Genomic DNA, 20128 nt, shown 5'->3' on the forward strand with positions numbered 1-20128 from the left:
GCAGTATCACTTCAAATAAATAGCTCACTTGGCTACAGACATTCATCAATCTTTACACTGGGATTAGCATTTGTTTGAGTATTCTAGCTATCTCAGAACACAAAATGGCATTGCTGCTATTTTCCCAAAGAATTACCAAAGTATTTTGTAAAATTGCAGCAATGGAGAGATGGAATAAAAATTGGATACATTGAATAAAGGGTTTGTTTTTTGTTTTTTTTTTTTTTACAGTAATTTGCTGTTCATTTGGCGGAAAACATAAATGCAACATTAGAATTTTAGAATTCAACAGACATTGGAAATATTTTCACATTTGACAAATAAACTCAAATTTGCAAAGAAAGGAGGAAAGAACGCAAACAGAAAGAGTTCACTTTTTTCTTCTTCTTCCCTATTTAAAACTGCGATCAAATTGCTAAGGGCCAATAGATGTCAACTACTTTTGAAACCAATCAAACCCTCTCCATTGCTAGCACTGAAATTAAACTTCATAATGCTGTAAATAAAATCCCATTCTACATATCCAGACCAATATAGACTCATTTGCACACCCACATTGCTTTCCTTCCATTTATTTCCATATTTTACTTTTAGAAGTTGCCCTTCATGCTATGTCATTCCATTCGCTGTCCACCCTCCTTTCCTTTTGGTATCCATAGCTCTAGAGAACCAAGAAATCATGCCTCTGCATGATGAACAGCTTAATTCCCACCTGAGCCAATTCAGTCTGCTCTTGCCCATCTAGTCACTGGCCAAGGCTTGCAGGAAGACATAGGATACAGCACAATAAACTGCTCGACTTTACTGAAGTTCTGGTAATGCTCCTAGGAAATAGCAAGAGGGAGAAAAAATGTGTACAACAGCATATTCTACTTTCCTCCCTCAGCTTCAAGATACAACATCTCCTTTGCAGGATCCTTTCCTAATCAGTGAAATATCAGATGTTTACTCAAGGCTAAGAAACTATAGTCAAGAGCCACTAAGACACATGTTCCTAAGTTTTCTGCATGGCAGCTTAGTAGGCTGTGGCAGGATGTAATGACTTGAATTTACGGAGGAATAACCCCAAGCACCAGCAAAGGTTAGGGTTAGGAAGCACTGCAGAGAAGAACCTGGGAGTCCTGGTGGATCACAAGCTCTCCATGTGCAAACAGTGTGTTATTGTGGCTAAGAAGGCCAATGGTGTCCTGGGGTGCATTAGGAAGGGAGTGGCTAGCAGGCTGAGGGAGGTTATCCTACCCCTCTACTCTGCCAATCAGTAGTATTGTGTCCAGTTCTGGGCTTCCCAGTTCAAGAAAGAAAGGGAACTACTGGAGAGAGTCCAGTGGAGGTCTACAATGATGGTGAGGGGACGGGAGCACCTCTTGTATGAAGAAAGGCTGAGGAAGCTGAGTCTGTTTTGCATGGAGAAGAGAAGACTGAGAGGAGATCTGATTAATGTTTATAAATCTATAAAGGGTGGATGTCTAGAGGATGGGGCCACACTCTTCTCAGTGGTGCCCAGTGACAGGACAAGGGGCAATGGGCACAAACTGGAACATAGAAATTTCTGTTTGAACATGAGGAAAAACTTCTTCACTCTGAGGGTGACAGAGCACTGGGACAGGCTGACCAGAGAGGTTGTGGAGTCTTTCTCTGGAGATACTCAACACCTGCCTGGCCACAATCCTATGCAACCTGCTCTAGATGATCCTGGTCTCACAGGGGAGTTGGACTAGATGATCTCCAGAGCTCCCTTCCAACCCCTGCCATTCTGTGAAGTGCATCTTAAGCATGCAGCACCTGATCTGATGTAGCTGAAAGAGAAATTCTAAGAACTAGTCTTGATGATAATCCTGTCAAGGATCATGATTTAGGTGATGTTCTAATTAAAACTGGCTTGCCAAGTCAAACGCAAAGCATGACCTCTGCTTATTTTTTATTTGATTCTTATTAAATAAGTAAGAATTACTGACAGTCACTCATTAGATGACACATAAGGTGTGACAGAAAGTTCTTCAAAATAAGAGTGCCTTTCAAGTACGACTCCTCAAAGATAACCAAATGAACAAGCAGGCTTACAAAGATTACAAAGACTTACAAGACCGCACTAAGGTAGACCTGGCCACCACAGAAGAAAGATACAAATAAAATGTTTCTAGAGTTGTAATACAAACTCTATAAAGGCAGAATTCAAAGAAAAAAGGAGTGAAACTACCCAGTGGGTTACAGTGCTTGCTTTAATAACCTCTAGCATCAATGTACTCACATTCTTTCTCTTACTCCAACAGTTTGATTGTGTTTCTCTGAAGAGAGGTCATGCTGATGACACAGGAAAATGGAACGATGAACAGTGTTACGCATCCAGAGGGTATATATGCCAGAAAAATAGTGGTGAGTTCTGTATTGCGAATTTTGAAATTTATAACAGAAGAATTAAATTAATTTTTCTTGTTTAACATGCTTTAAATCAAGTATCTTCTATTTTTTAATTATTATTATTTTTAGATAAAGGACCAGTAAAACCTAAGGTCTCATCTTGCATCCCAGTGTTACTTAGTAATGTTTTAGACAAATAAAATACCAGAAATTAGGAAAGTAAAATTATTTTATTTTTAAAGTGTAATTAAAAAAAAACAAAACCCACAAAAAGTTTTTATTAGATAAATTCAGAGTGACCTATATATTATCATAAATGTTAAGTTTTACATGATAGTCGGAAAGCTCTAAAGATGCAAAGAGTATTTTGAAAACTCTCAGAGGCTCAAAATGTAATTCTTTCATCCAGAAAGTTCACCAGTGTTTTGAAGCTCTCTATTACTTAAGAACAACAGATTAGAAAGTGTCCCGTTCCATTACAAATTTTCTGCTAGGTTTGGAAATAAGGAAGAAGTTATTCATTTGGTCAATTTTAGTATGTGACCTCCAGATTTAACTGTTCTTGGGGTGCTTTTTTGTTTTGTTTTTTTTCTGTATTCCTACAGATCCTGAACTCTTTAAGCCATCAGCAACAGTGCTGGACTTTGCTTTTGACCATTCTGGTGGTGTTAGCTATTCTGTCACCCATTCCAAAATGAATTGGGAGGAATCACAGAAAAACTGCAATAATAATAATGCTTCAGAACTTGCCAGCATTTTGGACCCACACAGCCAGGCACTGTTGTTCTTACTGACACAGGAATATGGAGAGCCTCTGTGGATTGGTCTTAATAGCAATGTGGTAAGAAGTCATACATTACTTGCAGGTAGTGAAGCTGACAATGGACCTGATCTTTACGCTCTTATCTTGTAATCTATGGGAATTTCTGCCTGTGTAGTGCTGAAAAGAGCATGTTACATTAGTAGAGTACCCATTTACACCACAGATCTTCAACTAAGACTCATACAGTGGAGATTTTAATGACCTAAGAACTCTTACATGCTTTAGCACAAGGATATGCTCCTGCAAACCAGTATATAACAATGCTGTGTGTTTGGAGACATTTAAAGTGTCTTAAAAATGTATTTTCAGATCTCCCTCAATTTTAGTTTATTTTAATCAAAAAGATAGTCCAGGAACAGCATGTATTCTACCCTGTGTTTATGTTCCTCAGTAATAGGGTATCTCAGGTCTCACATCTGAGACCTGTGAAGGAATAGTTTCTTATGTGTATGTATATTCTCACACATTCTACTAGACAAATCTTATTTATGGTAGCAGTAGTGAAATACAGTTGTTTACTGTAAAACAGAGCTAAAAATTATTTCAAGGAATGTGGAAGCTATATGGTATGGTGAATACTGACCAATAGATATATATTTATTTGATAAATGCAGTTGGTGTAATTGTTCCCATTAAAAAGTTAGAATATTATGGGGAAAAAAAATACTTTCTGCTTGAGAGATGTCTACATCAGTTGTATGACAGGGGAAGGTGAACATTTGGACAGTAGATGTGTTGTGACATGCTACACTCTTCCCCATGAATCAGTCACGGTAACCACAACAAAAGCAATGGCAATCAGTCCTGTCTGTTAACAACATTCCCACTCACACTCCCATTTTCCATGCAGACCTCTGGGTGGATGTACCAACACGATGTCTTATCTTGAATCCCATTTTTATGCCTTCTCTCATGCCCCCTTTCTTTTCTTTTTTTTTCTTTTTCAAGTACTTCCCAATGCTTGAAAGATGGTGTGAATTGATGTTAGATACATTTTGCAGGCCGTTTCTGGATATCAGATGCTATAAGTTTCATTGCAGTTGGCATTTATGAGCACATTAAAGAGGGGCATGAGTCAGCAGATAATTCTGCACTGCTTACATGAGAGTCCTCTTGCAGATCCTGTGTGGTAGCTATGTCACTCTCAGCCACTTTGAAATTACAGTGTAGATTTTGCTTCCAGATGAATGGCAAGTACCAATGGATTGACAGATGGAAATTAGTTTACAGCAAGCGGTCCAGCGGGGAACCAAAACAGACATTAGCATGTGTCTACCTAGACACTGATGGCACCTGGAAGACAGCTTCTTGCAAGGAAAAACTCTTTTCTGTCTGTAAAAAAATGGATGGTAAGCAATTGAGTATGTGTTTTAACTCAAAATGTGTAGATTTATTGGCTGTGCCACTGGATATATACTAGTATACAAGAAGACACGAATAGCTAACTACCAGAAGACATGAATAGCTAACTACCTAGCTCTAAATATTGACACGAATTCTTCCCAGAAGTAAATAAATTCATAATAGTAATTACCAGAAGACCATGTAAAGATTGAATGCTCAGTAATTTCCTAACCATTCTAATAGGAAGTCATTCACTTGCTATGAAATCTGCTTTGATTAAGCATTAGATGAAATTCTGATTCCAGTTTGTGGCATCACAGTTTGAAAAGGCCCTCCATCAACTGAGGGTTTCAGATGAACAGGAAACAAGAATTAAAAGGAAAGATTATAACTGAAATTGGACAAAAGACTAAGAGAAACAAGATTATCAATTTTAAATATTAAAAATGAGCCCTGAGGAATCTAATTAAATCTTCCAATTGTCTGATACTAGTAGGAAAGGAGTAACAGACCTAAGTACAGCAAGAAAAACCTGATTTTATCAGTACAGAAGCCTTTGGATGAATCAGTGAATCTCCAACAGACAAACATCTATTAGAAATTATATATCACCTCCTTGTCTCCTGTGAGTGCAAGTGTTGCAACAACTGATGAGCCCTCCAAGCACAGACTTACATAATATCTATGCAAATAAGTATAAATTCACAAACTATCTATATTCATGGTTTTGTCAATTTTATGAAATATCTTGAATCATTAGAAAATTTAAAATTGCATGCAAATTACATCCTAAGATATTGTAATTTGACAAAAATAATCAAATCTGATACATAATGTCACTTTCCACTTACTATTCCAGAAATTTAATTTGAGAGCTAAATGTTCCTTAATAGAGAAACAAATAGACTGTAGAAGACTCAGAGGAAGAAAATGTAGTTTGGAAGGACATTTAATTTTTAGTTTATCTGCATTTATCTATTCATCCAAACTCTTTCTATTTTACCAGTCACAATGGAATTTTTCAGGCTGCACCTTAATAAAAAGTCCTGTTAGCTATTCTAACACTTTCATTCACAATCACAGTTTCTGCTATAAGGTTTTGATTCTGTCAAAAAATTACACTGAAGTGTCAGAAAATATTTTAAAAATGCAGTTCTAACTAATTAGATAGGTATTTATTCAAGATAACCAGCTGGATATTTTATTGACTAGAGTAATTACAAAAGTCAACATTAGACAGAAACCATACTTCCTATAGACTAGTGTATCTTCCTAATCACCTTGATAAATAAATATGAAGCATATATAAATACTTTCAAACAGAAAAGCAAAGCCACATTCAAGCACTTTTCAGAACATGCTTCATTTCTTCTATGGTGACAAACCTAATATATTATTTTTAGTTCTGTCTTACTAGTACAATGGGAACCCTCAGATGTTGCAAAATAACTGGATCCCAAATTCCCTCCATCTTACTCTCTTATCAGTAATGGCCCCTACGGAGCCCCCACAACTTCCTGGAAAATGCCCTGAATCAAGAGGACACAAATCTTGGTTACCTTTCCATGGTCACTGCTACTACTTTGAAGCCTCCAGGAAAAGAGTCTGGTCTCAAGCTGATCAGGAATGCGCCCGACTAGGTGAGTGTTTTGTTTGAGAATGATTGAAGATGTAATGAAACACACAAAATAATGCATAATACTGACAAGCACATCTTAAATTATTTTAAAACTTCAAAGAATGCTTTTTAGCTTTCTTTTCTGAGCATGCTTTTTCACAATAAAAACAAATTTCATCAGAGACAGAGGCATCTAATATCTCAAATGCAAGGTGGAATATCTCAAAAATATAAAATTACTACTACTTTTATGGAAACCAGTAATTAGGTGGGGAGATAAACACTTTTAGAGTCTCACTAAGGCACACACAGAAGGCTAACTAAGGTTAGCCTTCCCTTCCCTAAGCATGAGGGAATCATTACACTCAGTGTGAACTATGAGACACAAACTCATAGGAAAGTTGTCTTTGTTAGTTCCAGGGCACAGTTTATCAATTGCATCTCACTGGCTGGACAACAAACGAGATGGAGGGGTTTAGTTTTCACGAAACACACCCAGCCACGTAGGTCCTGCTCTGGAACAGCCCCCACTGATGTCTACGATCTGGAGAGAAGAGCTGTATGCAGATCAGGGGGACAGGAAAAGACAGGTCACATTTCTGATTTCTTCTGATTGGTCACTGAGGATTGCTGTGATGCAGCATGCATTTCAGTGTCATTAAGAACAGGAAACATCCTGTACATTAGCACTGCATATATGAGTGCTAGATATTTGATTGTGCTAGAATTTCTAGCAGCACTTCCTTGTATGAATGAAAATACTGACCTATGACTGAGTAAACAGAAAACGTAGTTTTGCAAAGGCTTTTTACTTTACAGCTGGGTGACAACAGAATCCCTGAAATGGTTCTGTAGAAAGAGAAGTCACAAATTACCAGAAAAAGCATATATTACACTAATAACTAGAATGACAGGTCAAATTTGGACACCGGTCATGTTCTAAATTCACACATTACTTGCCTGTCAGGCCAGGAAGGTGGTTATTTCCTTACGACCCAAATGTAGCTTTGTGTATTTGCAATGCTATGGTATATGGCAATTACAAATCAACTTCTAGACTGCAACCTCCAGCTGCCTACACAGCCTATCTATCCTTGCAGTACATAGCATCAGGCGCTGTCAAAAATTCTTCCCAGCCACTGGTGGGTGCCAAAGCTGTAGTAGCAAGATGCATGGTGATGACTACACCAGACCTATCACTTTCAGCCTACCTGCATCACAGTTTGGAGTGTGGTTGGACCTGTCCTGTAGTGCAGGAGAACATTTTTTCTTCTCTAAAACACTTCAACTGAAGGCTGAAGAAAATTCCATGTCTTCATGCTGACTTGCATCCAGTTCACAGTCATGCTCAAAACACAATACAGGGACACAAGAACCATGAGACTAGTGAACACTGTGTGCAAGAATCAGTATCTTGTCTATCTTTTTGCATATCTTTTATGTGTTTATTGACTTAAGCTGTAAGAAAATGAGACATTGTGATGTGTTCATTAATACTTTTCAGGTGGTAATTTGGTCTCAGTACAAGACTATAGTGAAGCAAACTTTCTGTCAGACACCATTAAGATACTCCATGGAAAATCACCGAACTTCTGGATAGGGCTAAAGAAAGATGACAGAGGTAATATCTTCAATATTTAATCATACATCATAATATCATATAAAATAGTATATATTAGAAAAAAGAAATTTTATATACTTCAAGTATACATATATATCAAATATACAAGGTTTATTACAAAGTCTGCTTATCTAAGCTTAGAACTGTAACTAAAAGATTTAACTACTTACTGACGTTTGAAATTTTTGTTTTCCCTATTACAAACTGGTCTGTAAAAAGCATTGTATTTTATACATACTTGCTAATTTTAAACTTCAGGACATTGGGTATGGACAGACAAATCTACAGTGGATTTTGTCAACTGGGAACCTGGTGAACCTTCAAACAAAAAGTATAAAGATTGTGGAGAAGTATGTGCATTATCTGGCTTCTGGAACTCCAATGTCTGTTCTTTCAAAAAAGGATATATCTGTAAAAAACCAAAAAGTAAGTCATATTTAAAATACATTAAGGTTAAAAATGTCTGAAAATGTATTTAGATTGTACAGCATAATAAATAAAAACCAATATATGTTTGCATGCAAAACCAATAGATCCTAAAAGCAGAATTCGGCTGCCTAAATACTGAAGAGCCCCACATGGCTCAGCCCCTCAGAAGGCTGCATCTTCTATAAGTCCCATGAAATTACCATCAGCCCCATGCAGCCATTATAAATATTTCAGACCTTTATGTTTAGTCAAAAAAATACGGATAAAGATAACTCATTTTTAATAAAAGTCATCTTTTGCTAGAATTTCTCTTAAAATATGACACAATCTAAGTTCAAAATCAATAGTTTAAATTCAGTTGAATATATTAAAATAATGTTCTATGAGTGTAATGAAAATTCTGTTTTATAGAAACACTGAAATTCATGATTCCTTTCATTACTGTCCTCTGAGCTGGCGGATTAGAGGCATACATTCTTGTGGCACTCTATCTATAGTGTGATAGATTTAATAAAATGCTGGTAGTCCCCCATTAGCAAAATTATCATCCGAAAGAAAATGCATGAGTTCTATTACCAGCTGAGATTAAATGAAAGTGGTCCAGAACACAAGCATTTTATTTGGTTAAACTTTGTATTTCTGTTCATCTTTCCCTTACCTGACAAGTTCAGAAAGTGCAGTTACTCTAAGAACCACATCCACAAGCAATGATTGCCTCTGACAGAAGGGATTAAGCTCACAGAAGATCCATTTCAGCTCAACTAAAATGCTCATAACACATCCCTAACACTCGAGACCTCCACTGAAGAAATCTTTCCTCTTTCAGAAAGACCTTAAAATTATTAAGAAACCTGTGGGCAGTTTCTCAGAAATTAACATATTTGAAAACACTCTGAGATTAAATAACAGATATCTGACTCTAATTTCACGTCTTGTTGGTTATCTCAAATGAGGAGGTCAGATGCTCCTGGAATGAAAGAGCTGATCATCCTACTAGTGGTTTACACATGCTTAGCTTTATTTCTGTGGGAGACAAACGCTCACCAGCAAGTGAATTTAGGAATTATCAGGAACATCTGGACTTGGGAAGTTTTAAATTAACACCTTGTTGCTTTTTAAAGCACTCAGAATAAACATTTTCTTTTCCTTCCAAAAGCTCCTGAAAACACAGAGATGTCAACAGAAAATACAGGTAAGCATAATTCCTTACAAGTAGAATTTTAAAGAGATGCTCAAAGCTAACAAGAATATAATATAATATAAAAGAATACATAGTTTCTAGGTATTAATTTTAAAATAAAACCTCCATAAACTTCATCAGTATCTAGATATAGGAAATAGAGTTTATTCTGAAGTAAACTGGCTTTTGATCAGAAGTAATTATATTTTGTTTGATTTTGTTCTTAAAAATAAAACCCATCAAAATGACTTGCTGAACTAAAAATCTACCTTCATATCACATTTGTCTTGTTTCTGGTTAAAGAAATCCCATTTATTAGTAGATTTTGAAATATTTTCAGATCAAAGGTGTTAATTCCATTTCATCCACTTACAGAAGGGAAATGGGAGAAAGTACTTTCCTCTGGCATCATTTTGCTGCTCGTTCTTCTAACCCTGTCTGGAGCTGGAGCTGGAATTATACTGTATTTCTGCTTATGTAAGAAAAGACAAAACCACCTACATGTTTCAACCAGAATGAGCGGACCAGAAGCATCTGTGGAGAAAGATGAAGATGCACATACCAACATGTAGTCTGACAAAATGCCTGTATGTTCCAACAAACAAAAAGCAGTTGACAAATCGGTGAAAAGTTACATCAGCTTTGGATTTTCCTACCCAGATAATAGCCTCCTCTCCTCACTAATACAATGTACCAAAGTGGTACAGAGCTAATTTTATTTACTTTGGGGGCTACCTGTGTATTTTTTGCATAAATAAACATGGCTGAAAAGTTGGCTCCAGAGGTGTTGGGGAAAACTCTGACAGTTATTTACTATGTGAAAAGCTTTTAATTCAGTGTTGAGACTCTCCTTTATGCTCATGCCTTTACAATTTTTTCCTGCTGTATTGCTTCAGTGTTGAAGTGATGGGAAACACTGCTCGTTTCAGATTTTCATCTTCACAGTTTATTATTCTATCTTTTCAGTCATGTAAAACCTATTATCTGTGATTTAAATATTTTTTCCTTAGGAAAAAAATAGATGGAAAGATGGAAAAAAAAATTTAAAAGACTCCTTTATTCCTCCTTCTGGTCTGAACTCTGGGAATAATGATTCCATTTCCTACAGCCTTGCACTTTTATATTAGTCTGTAAATATCAGCTTTTTTTTTTTTTTCTGCCAAGTTCAAATTAATAAAAATAAATCAGTAGATGATCTTTCCATTGGGTTTTATTTCAGTAATGATGATTTCCTGCATCATCCCTCTTACATTATGAAAACACCTTTCTCCATGCAATGGGAGGGCACCTGGCACTAACAGGCCTCAGTGAAGCAGCATAGTGGAGTAGGGCTAGAGCAGAGGACCTTCTACCAAATCTCTGTAACAGGAAACAAGATTCTCTCTTTGGTCCTTCTGTGAGAACCATAGTTAGAATTTCTTACCCTCTTCCTATGCTTAAGACTGACAAAAGGATAATACCATACTAAAGGGAAGGGAATAACCTGCACATGTGGAGCAGGTTTCTGCACCAAGATGTCTGTGCTTATGCCTGAGAAGCTTGAGAACATGCTTATAATACCTCTATTTACATAGGAGCCTTTACTGTTTACTAGACATCTAAAGAGAAGGTAAATACATTGTTGATAGCTACTTAGAATGCCTGCTTTAGTTATTTTATCAAGGGCAGCCTTAAAACATGGCATAAAACATTGTTTCCTCTTGAGCTTTCAAGTATTTCCCCTGCCCTCCTTTGCTGGCTGGACACATGTTATTCTACGCCTTTGGAAAGCTTGTAGTGAAATAGGAGGATGTCTAAAGGTTGTATGACTTTTCCCTTTCTGGTATGCCTGTATGACATTTCTTAACCAAGAGACATGATAAAAGCAAAACCAAACCAAAACAATTACATATAATTTATTTAAAATAGACCTAAAATTTAAGTGAATCAAAAGTAAATTTTACAATTAATGTCCTTTGAACACTCTGTAAAGTCCAGATAAAAGCCCTTCGATAAAAAACTCCTTAAATTACTATAAAAAAAAAATCCTGTAATGCCAACTCCTGGGATAAAGAAATTGCTGTTTTCAGGGGGAAAAGGAAATAGCTGCAAGAACTTGTACAACCGCTGCAAATGAGAAAAACACCACCTGCTTCCCATGGAGGTGAAAAGAGATATAATTGTTTCCTGGTACGTGCTACAGAAATGTGGGAATACATAACGTTTGCCTTTTGGATGAGTAAATAATGAAAGTGTTTTTTCTGTTCTATACTTACAAGCACCATAGCCTGCTGGGACACACCCTACATATCCCCAGCTTAGTGTTTCCCATGACATCCTGACAGAAAAGCTGGGAGAGCATGGGATAGATGAGTGGACAGTGAGGTGGGTTGAGAACTGGCTGTCAGACCGAGATCAGAGGGGTGTAATCAGTGGAGCAGAATCTGACTGGAGTCCTGTGTCTAGCGGTGTTCCCCAGGGCTTGGTGTTGGGTCCAGTCCTGTTTAATATCTTCATTGACGACCTTGATGAAGGAATAGCGTCCACCTTCAGCAAGTATGTTGATGATACAAAGCTGGGAGGGGTGGCTGACACACAGGAACACTGCGCTGCCATCCAGCGAGACCTGGACAGGCTGGAAAGGTGGGCAGGGAGAAACCTGATGAAGTTCAACAAAAGCAAGTGCAGAGTCTTGCACCTGGGGAGGAATAACTGTCTGTATCAGTACAGGCTGGGGGATGACGTGCTGGAGAGGACCTCTGCTGAGAAGGACCAGGGGGTCCTGGTTGATGACAGGTTGGCTATGAGCCAGCAGTGTGCCCTGGTGGCTAAGAGAGCCAATTGGATCCTGGGGTGCATCAGGAGGAGTGTAGCCAGCAGGTCTAAGGAGGTGATCCTCCCCCTCTACTCTGCCCTGGTCAGGCCCCACCTGGAGTATTGTGTTGAGTTCTCGGCTCCCTGGTTTAAAAAGGACAGGGATCTCCTGGAGAGAGTCCAGAGAAGGGCTACCAAGATGATCAAGGGCCTGGACCATCTCCCCTATGAGGAAAGGCTGAGTAAGTTGGGACTGTTCAGCCTTGAGAAGAGAAGACTAAGGGGGGGACCTAATTAATGTTTATAAATATCTTAAGTATGGGATGCAGGGGGAAATGGCCAGCCCCTTTTCAGTGGTCTGTGGGGACAGGACAAGGGGCAATGGCTGCAAGTTGGAGCACAGGAAGTTCCACACCAACATGCAGAACTTTTTCCCAGTGAGGGTGACAGAGCCCTGGGACAGGCTGCCCAGGGAGGTGGTGGAGTCTCCTTCACTGGAGATATTCAAGTCTCGTCTGGATGCCTATTTATGTAATATGAGCTAGGGAGCTGCTTTGGCAGGGGGGGTTCGACCCGATGATCTCTTGAGGTCCCTTCCAATGCCTACGATTCTGTGACTCTGTGAAATTATCTTCCCCAAAAGAAAAAAAGGAAACATGCAAAAAGCAGAGACTAAATTTTAACTTATTTGTAAGTTAAGTGTAACAATTGGGAGCTCATAACAGATGCACTCTGGTGACCAAATTCAGCACAGCCTAGGACCTCCAGAAGAGGAGCTGGCTGGTATCACCATCATGCAGAAAGCACAGAGAGTTCAATAGTTGGGCTGTTCTGCATGCCTGCTGTGTTATCATATGACAATCTCATTTTTTGTATGTATTTACATTTTGTGTACACTTATTTTGTAGTTAGACTGAAAATCATACCTGAACAAGAAATGGACAGGATCACAGACTAGCCCAGAGGTATGCTGCTGATCCTCCTGCAAGACAGCAAGACACCATAAAGGCTGATCCAAAGGGCTTCTTACAGGAACAGTAAAGATAAGCACAGCAACAGAGAAAACAGGTAAGGTCAGAGTGAACCAGAGTGGTGGTGCTTGTACCTGGGAAAAGGGCTAAGATCAAGGCCACAGTCCTGACCATCCCTGCTCGCATCAGGCGGGCAGCATCATTGTCACCCACAGTGTGGGACAGCACTGTCATAGCAAGGATGGGTCATGCAACCTAGGGAGTGCTAAACAGCTGAACAGCCATTGGGGCAGAGACCGATGTGTCTGAACATGCTCAACTCCTCTGTATTTGTCTTTTGGACTGGATACAGATACAACCAAGAGACTGGCCACACACTTCATGCACATGGGAGGGCTGGGTTAAACTGCAAAGGGCAGAGGAGACCCTTAGCCCTTTCAATGCTTAATCCCAGTGTTTCTGTTCAAATTAGTTGTTTGCACCTTTCTCTTTTCTCTCCAAAAATTCCTCTATACTTTAAACCGTTATCAGTTCAGTGGTTGGGATAAGAAAATAACGTTTGTTATGAATGCCTTGGTTTAAATTAGCTCCAGAGTGGAGAAGAGAAGTCATCCCAGAACTGCTGTCAAACAAAGGTGTTTATCTCAGTGTGCCAGTATGCATTTATGTAGGATTTTCCCTCTCATCTTCATAAATAAATAATGCCTGATTTTCCTCACCAGTTTCTGAAGAATGTTCCACCTCCTCTTTAGCTAGACTGCAATCATTCTGTGACATGAAAATGCAGTTCAGTAATGGAAATAAAGAATCTTTAGTCTTCTTGAAGGCAAAGAAAGAATTTTATTTTTCAGCTGCAGCAACAGAAGATTTGATAGTGTTCAAAATAAGTAAAAGCATGGAATGTATGGGATTACAACTAATTCACTGTCTCAAAATTATAAAGTCAGCCCTTTGAGACCTAATCTTTTCCATTCTCTGTGCTATCTTGGTTTTGTATCTGGTAGAATGTGCCTCCTAACATAAAAGAGTGCCCTGTGACTACACACTGAGTAATCACAGAATCACACAGTCACTGAGGTTGGAAAAGACCTTTAGGATCAAGTCCAGTTGTTAAGACTGCCAAATCCACCAATAAACCATGCCCCTAAGCACTGCATCTACATGTCTTTTCAATATTTCCAGGGATGGTGACTCAATCACTTCCCTGGGAAGCCTGTTCCAGTGCATGATAGCACTTTCAGTGAAGAGATTTTTTGTAATATCTGATCTAAAGCTCCCCTGGTGCAATTTGAGTCCATTCCTATCACTTGTTACTTTGGAGAAGAGATCAACACCCACTTGGCTACAACCTCCTTTCAGGTAGCTGTAGAGAGCAATAAGACCCCTCAGGCTCCTCCTTTCCTCCAGACTAAACAACCCAAGTTCCCTCAGCCAGTCCTCATAAAACTTGTGCTTCAGACTGTTCTTCAGTTTCTCTGTCCTTCCCTGGACACTCTCCAGCACCTCAATGTCTGTCTTGTAGTGAGGTGCCTAAAACAGTATTCAAGGTGCTGAGTACTGGGAGACAATCACTTCCCTAACCTTGCTGGACACACTGTTTCTGATTCCAGCCAGGATGTTGGCCTTCTTGGCCACCTGGGAACACTGCTGAGACACTCAGCCAGCTGTCAACCCACATCCCCAGGTCCTTTTCTGCCAGGCAGCTTTCCAGCCACTCTGCCCCAAGCCTGTAGCATTGCTGGGGTTATTGTGACCAAAGTGCAGGACCTGGCACTTGGCCTTGCTGAAGCGCGTAGTATTGGCCTTGGCCCATCAATCCAGCCTGTCCAGATCCTTCTGCAAAGCCTTCCTACCCTCAAGCAGATTAACACTCCTACACACAACTTGGTGTTGTCTGTGAACTGACTGAGGGTGCACTCAATGCCCTTGTCTAGATCATTGACAAAGATATTAAAGGAAACTGGCCCCATTACGGAGCCCCGGGGAACACCACCTGTGATCAGCCGCAAACTGGATTTAGCTCCATTCACCACAACTCTTTGGGCCTGGCTAGACAGACAGTTTTTTACTCAGTGAAGAGTATGTTTGATTATTGCTACGTAACTGGCACTGGCTATTCAGAGAGTCCCAAACTTCTAATAACCTGGCTTGCCAACACTTGCACAGTATTGTTTTTTCCTGGCACTGCTCCCAACAAAAAATGCGTCTTCTTTTCTTCCAGATACTTGTAAAAAGTCTTTTACAGAAACCACTCAGTTGTGATTTCTGTTGGTTTTGAGTGGGATAGAGTCAATTTTCTTCACAGTGGCTGGTATGGAGCTATGTCTTGGATTTGTGATCTAAACAGTGGTGATAACACAGGAATATTTTTGTTATTGCTGAGCAGTGCTTGCACAGAGCAAAGGGCCCACCAGTGAGTGAGCTGGGGGTGCATACGAGTTGGGAGGGGATGCAGCCGTGATAGCTGACCCAAACTGACCAGAGGGATATCATGCTCAGCATATAAAGCTGAGGGAAGGAGAAGGAAGGGGGCAATAATGTTTGCTTTCCTAAGTCACTGTTACATGTGATAGAGCCCTGCTTTCCTGGAGACAGCTGAAGTGATGAATGAGTTCCTTGGTTTGCTTTGCTTGCATGCATATGGCTTTTGCTTTACCTATTAAACTGTCTATCTCAATCCATGATTTTTCTCACTTTTACCCTTCCAATTCTCTCCCTCATCACATTTTGGGGGAGTGAGCGAGCAGCTGTGTGGTGCTTAGTTGCCAGCTGGAGCTAAACCATGATACAGTCTCAGGGAGATACTATGTGAATCCAGCTGACCAAGGAAAGTGAGAAACGAGAACAAAGTGGTAAATCTTCAGCCCAATTAAGTAAATTAGAGAATCCGTTTGTTTGCCATCCTCATGGAAATTCAGCACTATTTCTGTAAACTTTGTCTCAACCGTGGCCACTCCCTTCTCACCCTCCAACATATGTCCAAGTGAACTTTTAGCAGGTAACTACTTCCAGTTACTGGCAATGGTGAGAACCACCAATACATCATTTTTGTAATCTCTCCTTAAGAAACATTCTCTCTTCTCCCCCTCATTGCTGTTCTCTTTTGTCACTTTAGTATTAAGTGCCAAATTTGAATGTTAGAATGAGATCAATGTACTATATAGCCATTTTTCAATGAATGCTGTATCAAGAGATTATGCCAGTAAGAGTGGACTGGTTATAACAGTTACCTAACTTTTAAGAACTTTTTGCAAATTTTTACAGTTGAGAAATATTATTGGAACTAAAACAAATTATACAGTTTATATTCATTAGAGCACAAGCATAATGAAACAAGATTTTTTTTTCCTGACTGAACATGAGTTTCTACAGCAGGTTTCAGCAGTTACCAGCTGTTCCTAACTTTGTAATTCCTTGTTCACATGCCTGCCATATATCCAGAGGAAATGGTTCAACTTCCTAATTTGATCCCTTCTTTAACAAAAACAGAACTTGCAGAGTTCACATTATTCTAAACTTTGGTTGAGTCAAGTTCCGGAGTTTTTGCAGAAGCTGCAAAATGGAGAAATGCTTTTCCTGCAGGACCACGCCAACAGCAACGTGACAAGTCTGCTGTGGCATCCTGGTATTCCACAACTCAAGAACTGAGAACGGGGCTTCATCAATAACCAGACACAGATGACAGGTAAGCTTTTATTTCTACCTCCCAGAACAGCCTAGCAACTGAAGGCCTTGGGGAAGGGTCCCCCTCCTAAACCACCTTCCACATGATCCCATGACTTTGGTCAGTGTGCTGAGGTGTGACCATCAGATATCGTGTCTTCTGCACAGTAAAAGCCTAGATTTGGTGTGTGCCTTGAAGCCTGGCACTGGCTGCCCAAAGAGGTTGTGGAGTCTCCAGGCTTGGAGATGTTTACAGCCCGGCTTAGGGCCAGTGGCCAGACCAGATGATTTCCCTTACACCTCCACCTCATGACATGGCCACCCTCCTTTGTGAACAGGCAGCCACAGTGGCATTCAATACAGCAATCTTAGTCTCACCAACTGATGGTGCCCCAAACCAAAGGGACACTTCCAAAGTCACGCTTCTTCCCTACACACCTCTCTGCCTCATACAGCTGCCTGTTGCCCTACACCTTGCTAATGTGCATCCTTGGGCTGAAATAAATACACATAGCCCTCCCCAATGCTGGGGAGGCACAGTGCCCTGCATCCCAGTCTGGGGGCTGCACAGCCCGCACCCGCACTTCCCCCAGCTCTCCCTCACCAGCACAGTTCCCCGCAGGCACCAGGCTTCTGTGCCCAGTGCCCTATACGCATTGGCAGGGAAACCTCTTCGCACCTACGCGGGAGCTGCCGAGGTGCCTGGCCTCTGAGGAACCAGCCAGGCTCCCCGGGGATCTCTCTTCTCTCAATGATCGGGGGTAGGAAGCAGATGAAGGCCGTAAGAGCAGAGCAACGGTGTCACCGACCGAGTGCTGGGAGCTCCGCGCGGTTTGGCCCGCGCTACGCCCGAGATGGCGGCTGGAGCTCGGAGCGCCATCGTTCGCGGAAGCCGGCGGCGCCATCTAGCGAGGCAGCGGCAGGCTGCGGCCGGGCAGCCAGCCCGGGCGGGTTCTGCTTTGGGCTTCGTTTTGTTTATAATGGAGTGACCGCTGGCGCAGGCTCGGCAGCCAGAGGCGGCATCTGTGGCGTGACGGGAGACTTTCTTCTCTGCAGGGCAGCGAGGCGCCGTGTGAATTACCTCAGCGGGAGCTGACCTGGACATACTTCCAGGGAAAGGCAGGTTGCGCTCTCCCATGCGGGACGGACTGCCAGCCCGGCAGGCCGGGCAGGGCTGGCCCAGTAAGACCTGAGAGGCAGAGCCTGGCGGCAAGCAATAGACTGCAGTGGAGATGAGAGGGAAGCGGCTCAGCTTTCATAATTACTGTTTTAGATGATGAATGAGATAATGCCCTGGTCTTTTATTTCCAGTTCGTATTGTCTCTTTTTCTAGTGTAATGTGATATGTACATTTTTACACTTTTACTTTTTTTTTCCTTAAGTGAATCAGAAGTAATAAAGTGGTGATGATTTTCTTGGATTTTGGGTTTTTTTGTTTGTCTTTTTTTTTCCTTCTGTCAAGTCTTGAGGGACCTTCATGTTAATGTTCCAGGGAGCCATTTGTCATCACGTACACTATATGGGTCAGTTTGTACAGTATTAGCAACAGAGGACATGTGGGTGAGTCACTGTTGGTTCTGGTAATCAGTTCATTATGTGACAAATCAAAATCCCCGTGCCTCAGCATCTGCCTTGCTAATAAAGGGATAATAATGTGTTTCTCTCGCAGAAGTATTCTCAAGATCAGTTAATTGCTTTTAAATCTTAAAACGGAAAAGTCTAGAAAAATGCAAAGTACATTAGCTTATTATCATTAGTGATACAGAACTGACGGGAATTCTTCTGGCTCAATTTCAGAAACTTGTTTACACACCAGAATTGCCCCTTTTGGGGATATAAATATGGCCACTTTTATTTCCAACTTCTTTTTTTTCATTTTACTGTCAGGATGAAGATATATTACTGCATGACTAATCTTTCTGTAAATGTCCATTTACTGTCTTTCAGTAAATGTTCATTTTGTTGGGTTTATGTTTTCCCAGAGTTTAATGAGGTACATTTATTTCTTTACAGGTTTTTCAAGAAGTGAAATGGAATTGCACTTAGAAGCAATATGACTTTGACACCTCAGAGAGCATCAGTGTAATTGCTAAAAGTACTTCTCTCCCTTTTCCCTCTTTTTATTGTGTTTTAACTGTTCTTTAAGATTCTATTGACTACAACAGATGAGAAACTTCAAATAAAGCAAGCGGTAATGAAGGCAGACTTCAGTTACCCACACATGCACTTATCATATGGGCTGTGATGCAGACAGGACATCTATGTGTATTCCTACATCATGCTTTTTGAAATGTAAACTTGCAACAGAAGGTTAACCCATCCCAAGAACGTATGACTTTGTATGTGATATGCCAGGTGAAAGTCACTCCAATATTGATCATTTCCCCCTCAGATTTTGCATACTTTAATAAAAAAATGGAGAATATATCAAGAGGTTGTCCAAAAACAATTCAGAATTGCTGTTTGCACTAGTACATAACCTGTTCTTGAAAACAGCTCCAGTGCAAAAGGAATAGCAGGTCACAAATACTGCATCAGTCTGTAAAACAATCTCTACTTCCTGAGCACTATAAAACAGCAAATCTAATTTTCTCTAAGGAAGTCCACTATAAACAGTAATAAGGAAAGAATTAGGAAATACATATCATCGTTAATAGAAGAGTAAATTTTGGTTTGCATTGGAAAACGAGGCCTAAAAACTATGCTAGAAGAACCCAATAAACATGGAGAATATAGGTTGTGCTATTCACACACACACACACCCCCCAAGCCACCTGAAAGAAAGAGCTGATGACAGTTTTTAATAAATACTCATTTATGGTTGTCAAACTTAGAGCTTGACTGTGGGCACCTGGAGAAGATTTGTCCACTGCTGCTTTAAGATAATGGAAGCTATGTTTAGTGTTATGAAAGCCAAAGTAATGTATTTGGGAAAATTAACATTAAAAACACATGTGCAATGACAGACAGCTACCAAAATTACCAACATTGTGATGGAGGGAGTTACTGGACACCATGAGGATAAAGGCACTGGGAGCTGCCAGTTACAAGGCAAGGTGATTAAGGGTAGATGGACTTTTGGTCTGATGTGCTGTAGTAATACTTGTTCTACTATTTCTTGTTGCTACTAGAGACAAAGTTGAAAAGAAGTGAGCTTCACTCAGTTCTTGAGTATCTTCAGTATGACTCTATGACATGTCTTTTAAATAAATATGTCAGATGCCTGGAATATTTCTAAAGGGTACCTGACTCTCTCAGCAATTGCATATGTACCTTGTCATTTGGAAATTGTGACATTTGAATGACAGGATGTTGTCTTCATCAGTGC

At 40.2% G+C, this 20128-nt stretch overlaps 1 protein-coding gene across 1 annotated transcript in view; it reads left to right on the forward strand.

Moving 5' to 3' along the window:
* LOC311189102 (uncharacterized protein) overlaps positions 1-9975 on the forward strand; it is a gene marked incomplete at its 5' end in the record, with an annotated part of 101335 nt that extends 91360 nt beyond the window's left edge. Inside the window, 8 exons of the mRNA XM_084260682.1 lie at positions 2271-2373; positions 2964-3199; positions 4365-4530; positions 6013-6165; positions 7648-7764; positions 8023-8190; positions 9350-9385; positions 9749-9975. Of these exons, the coding sequence (XP_084116808.1) occupies positions 2271-2373; positions 2964-3199; positions 4365-4530; positions 6013-6165; positions 7648-7764; positions 8023-8190; positions 9350-9385; positions 9749-9945 (1176 nt within the window). The 3' untranslated portion in view covers positions 9946-9975. The remainder of the gene's footprint in view (positions 1-2270; positions 2374-2963; positions 3200-4364; positions 4531-6012; positions 6166-7647; positions 7765-8022; positions 8191-9349; positions 9386-9748) is intronic.
* Between the last annotated feature and the right edge of the window lie 10153 nt (positions 9976-20128).

This window comes from Gallinula chloropus (assembly GCF_964237585.1).
Source record: "Gallinula chloropus genome assembly, chromosome: 2".
In the NCBI taxonomy this organism is placed as follows: Eukaryota; Metazoa; Chordata; class Aves; order Gruiformes; family Rallidae; genus Gallinula; species Gallinula chloropus.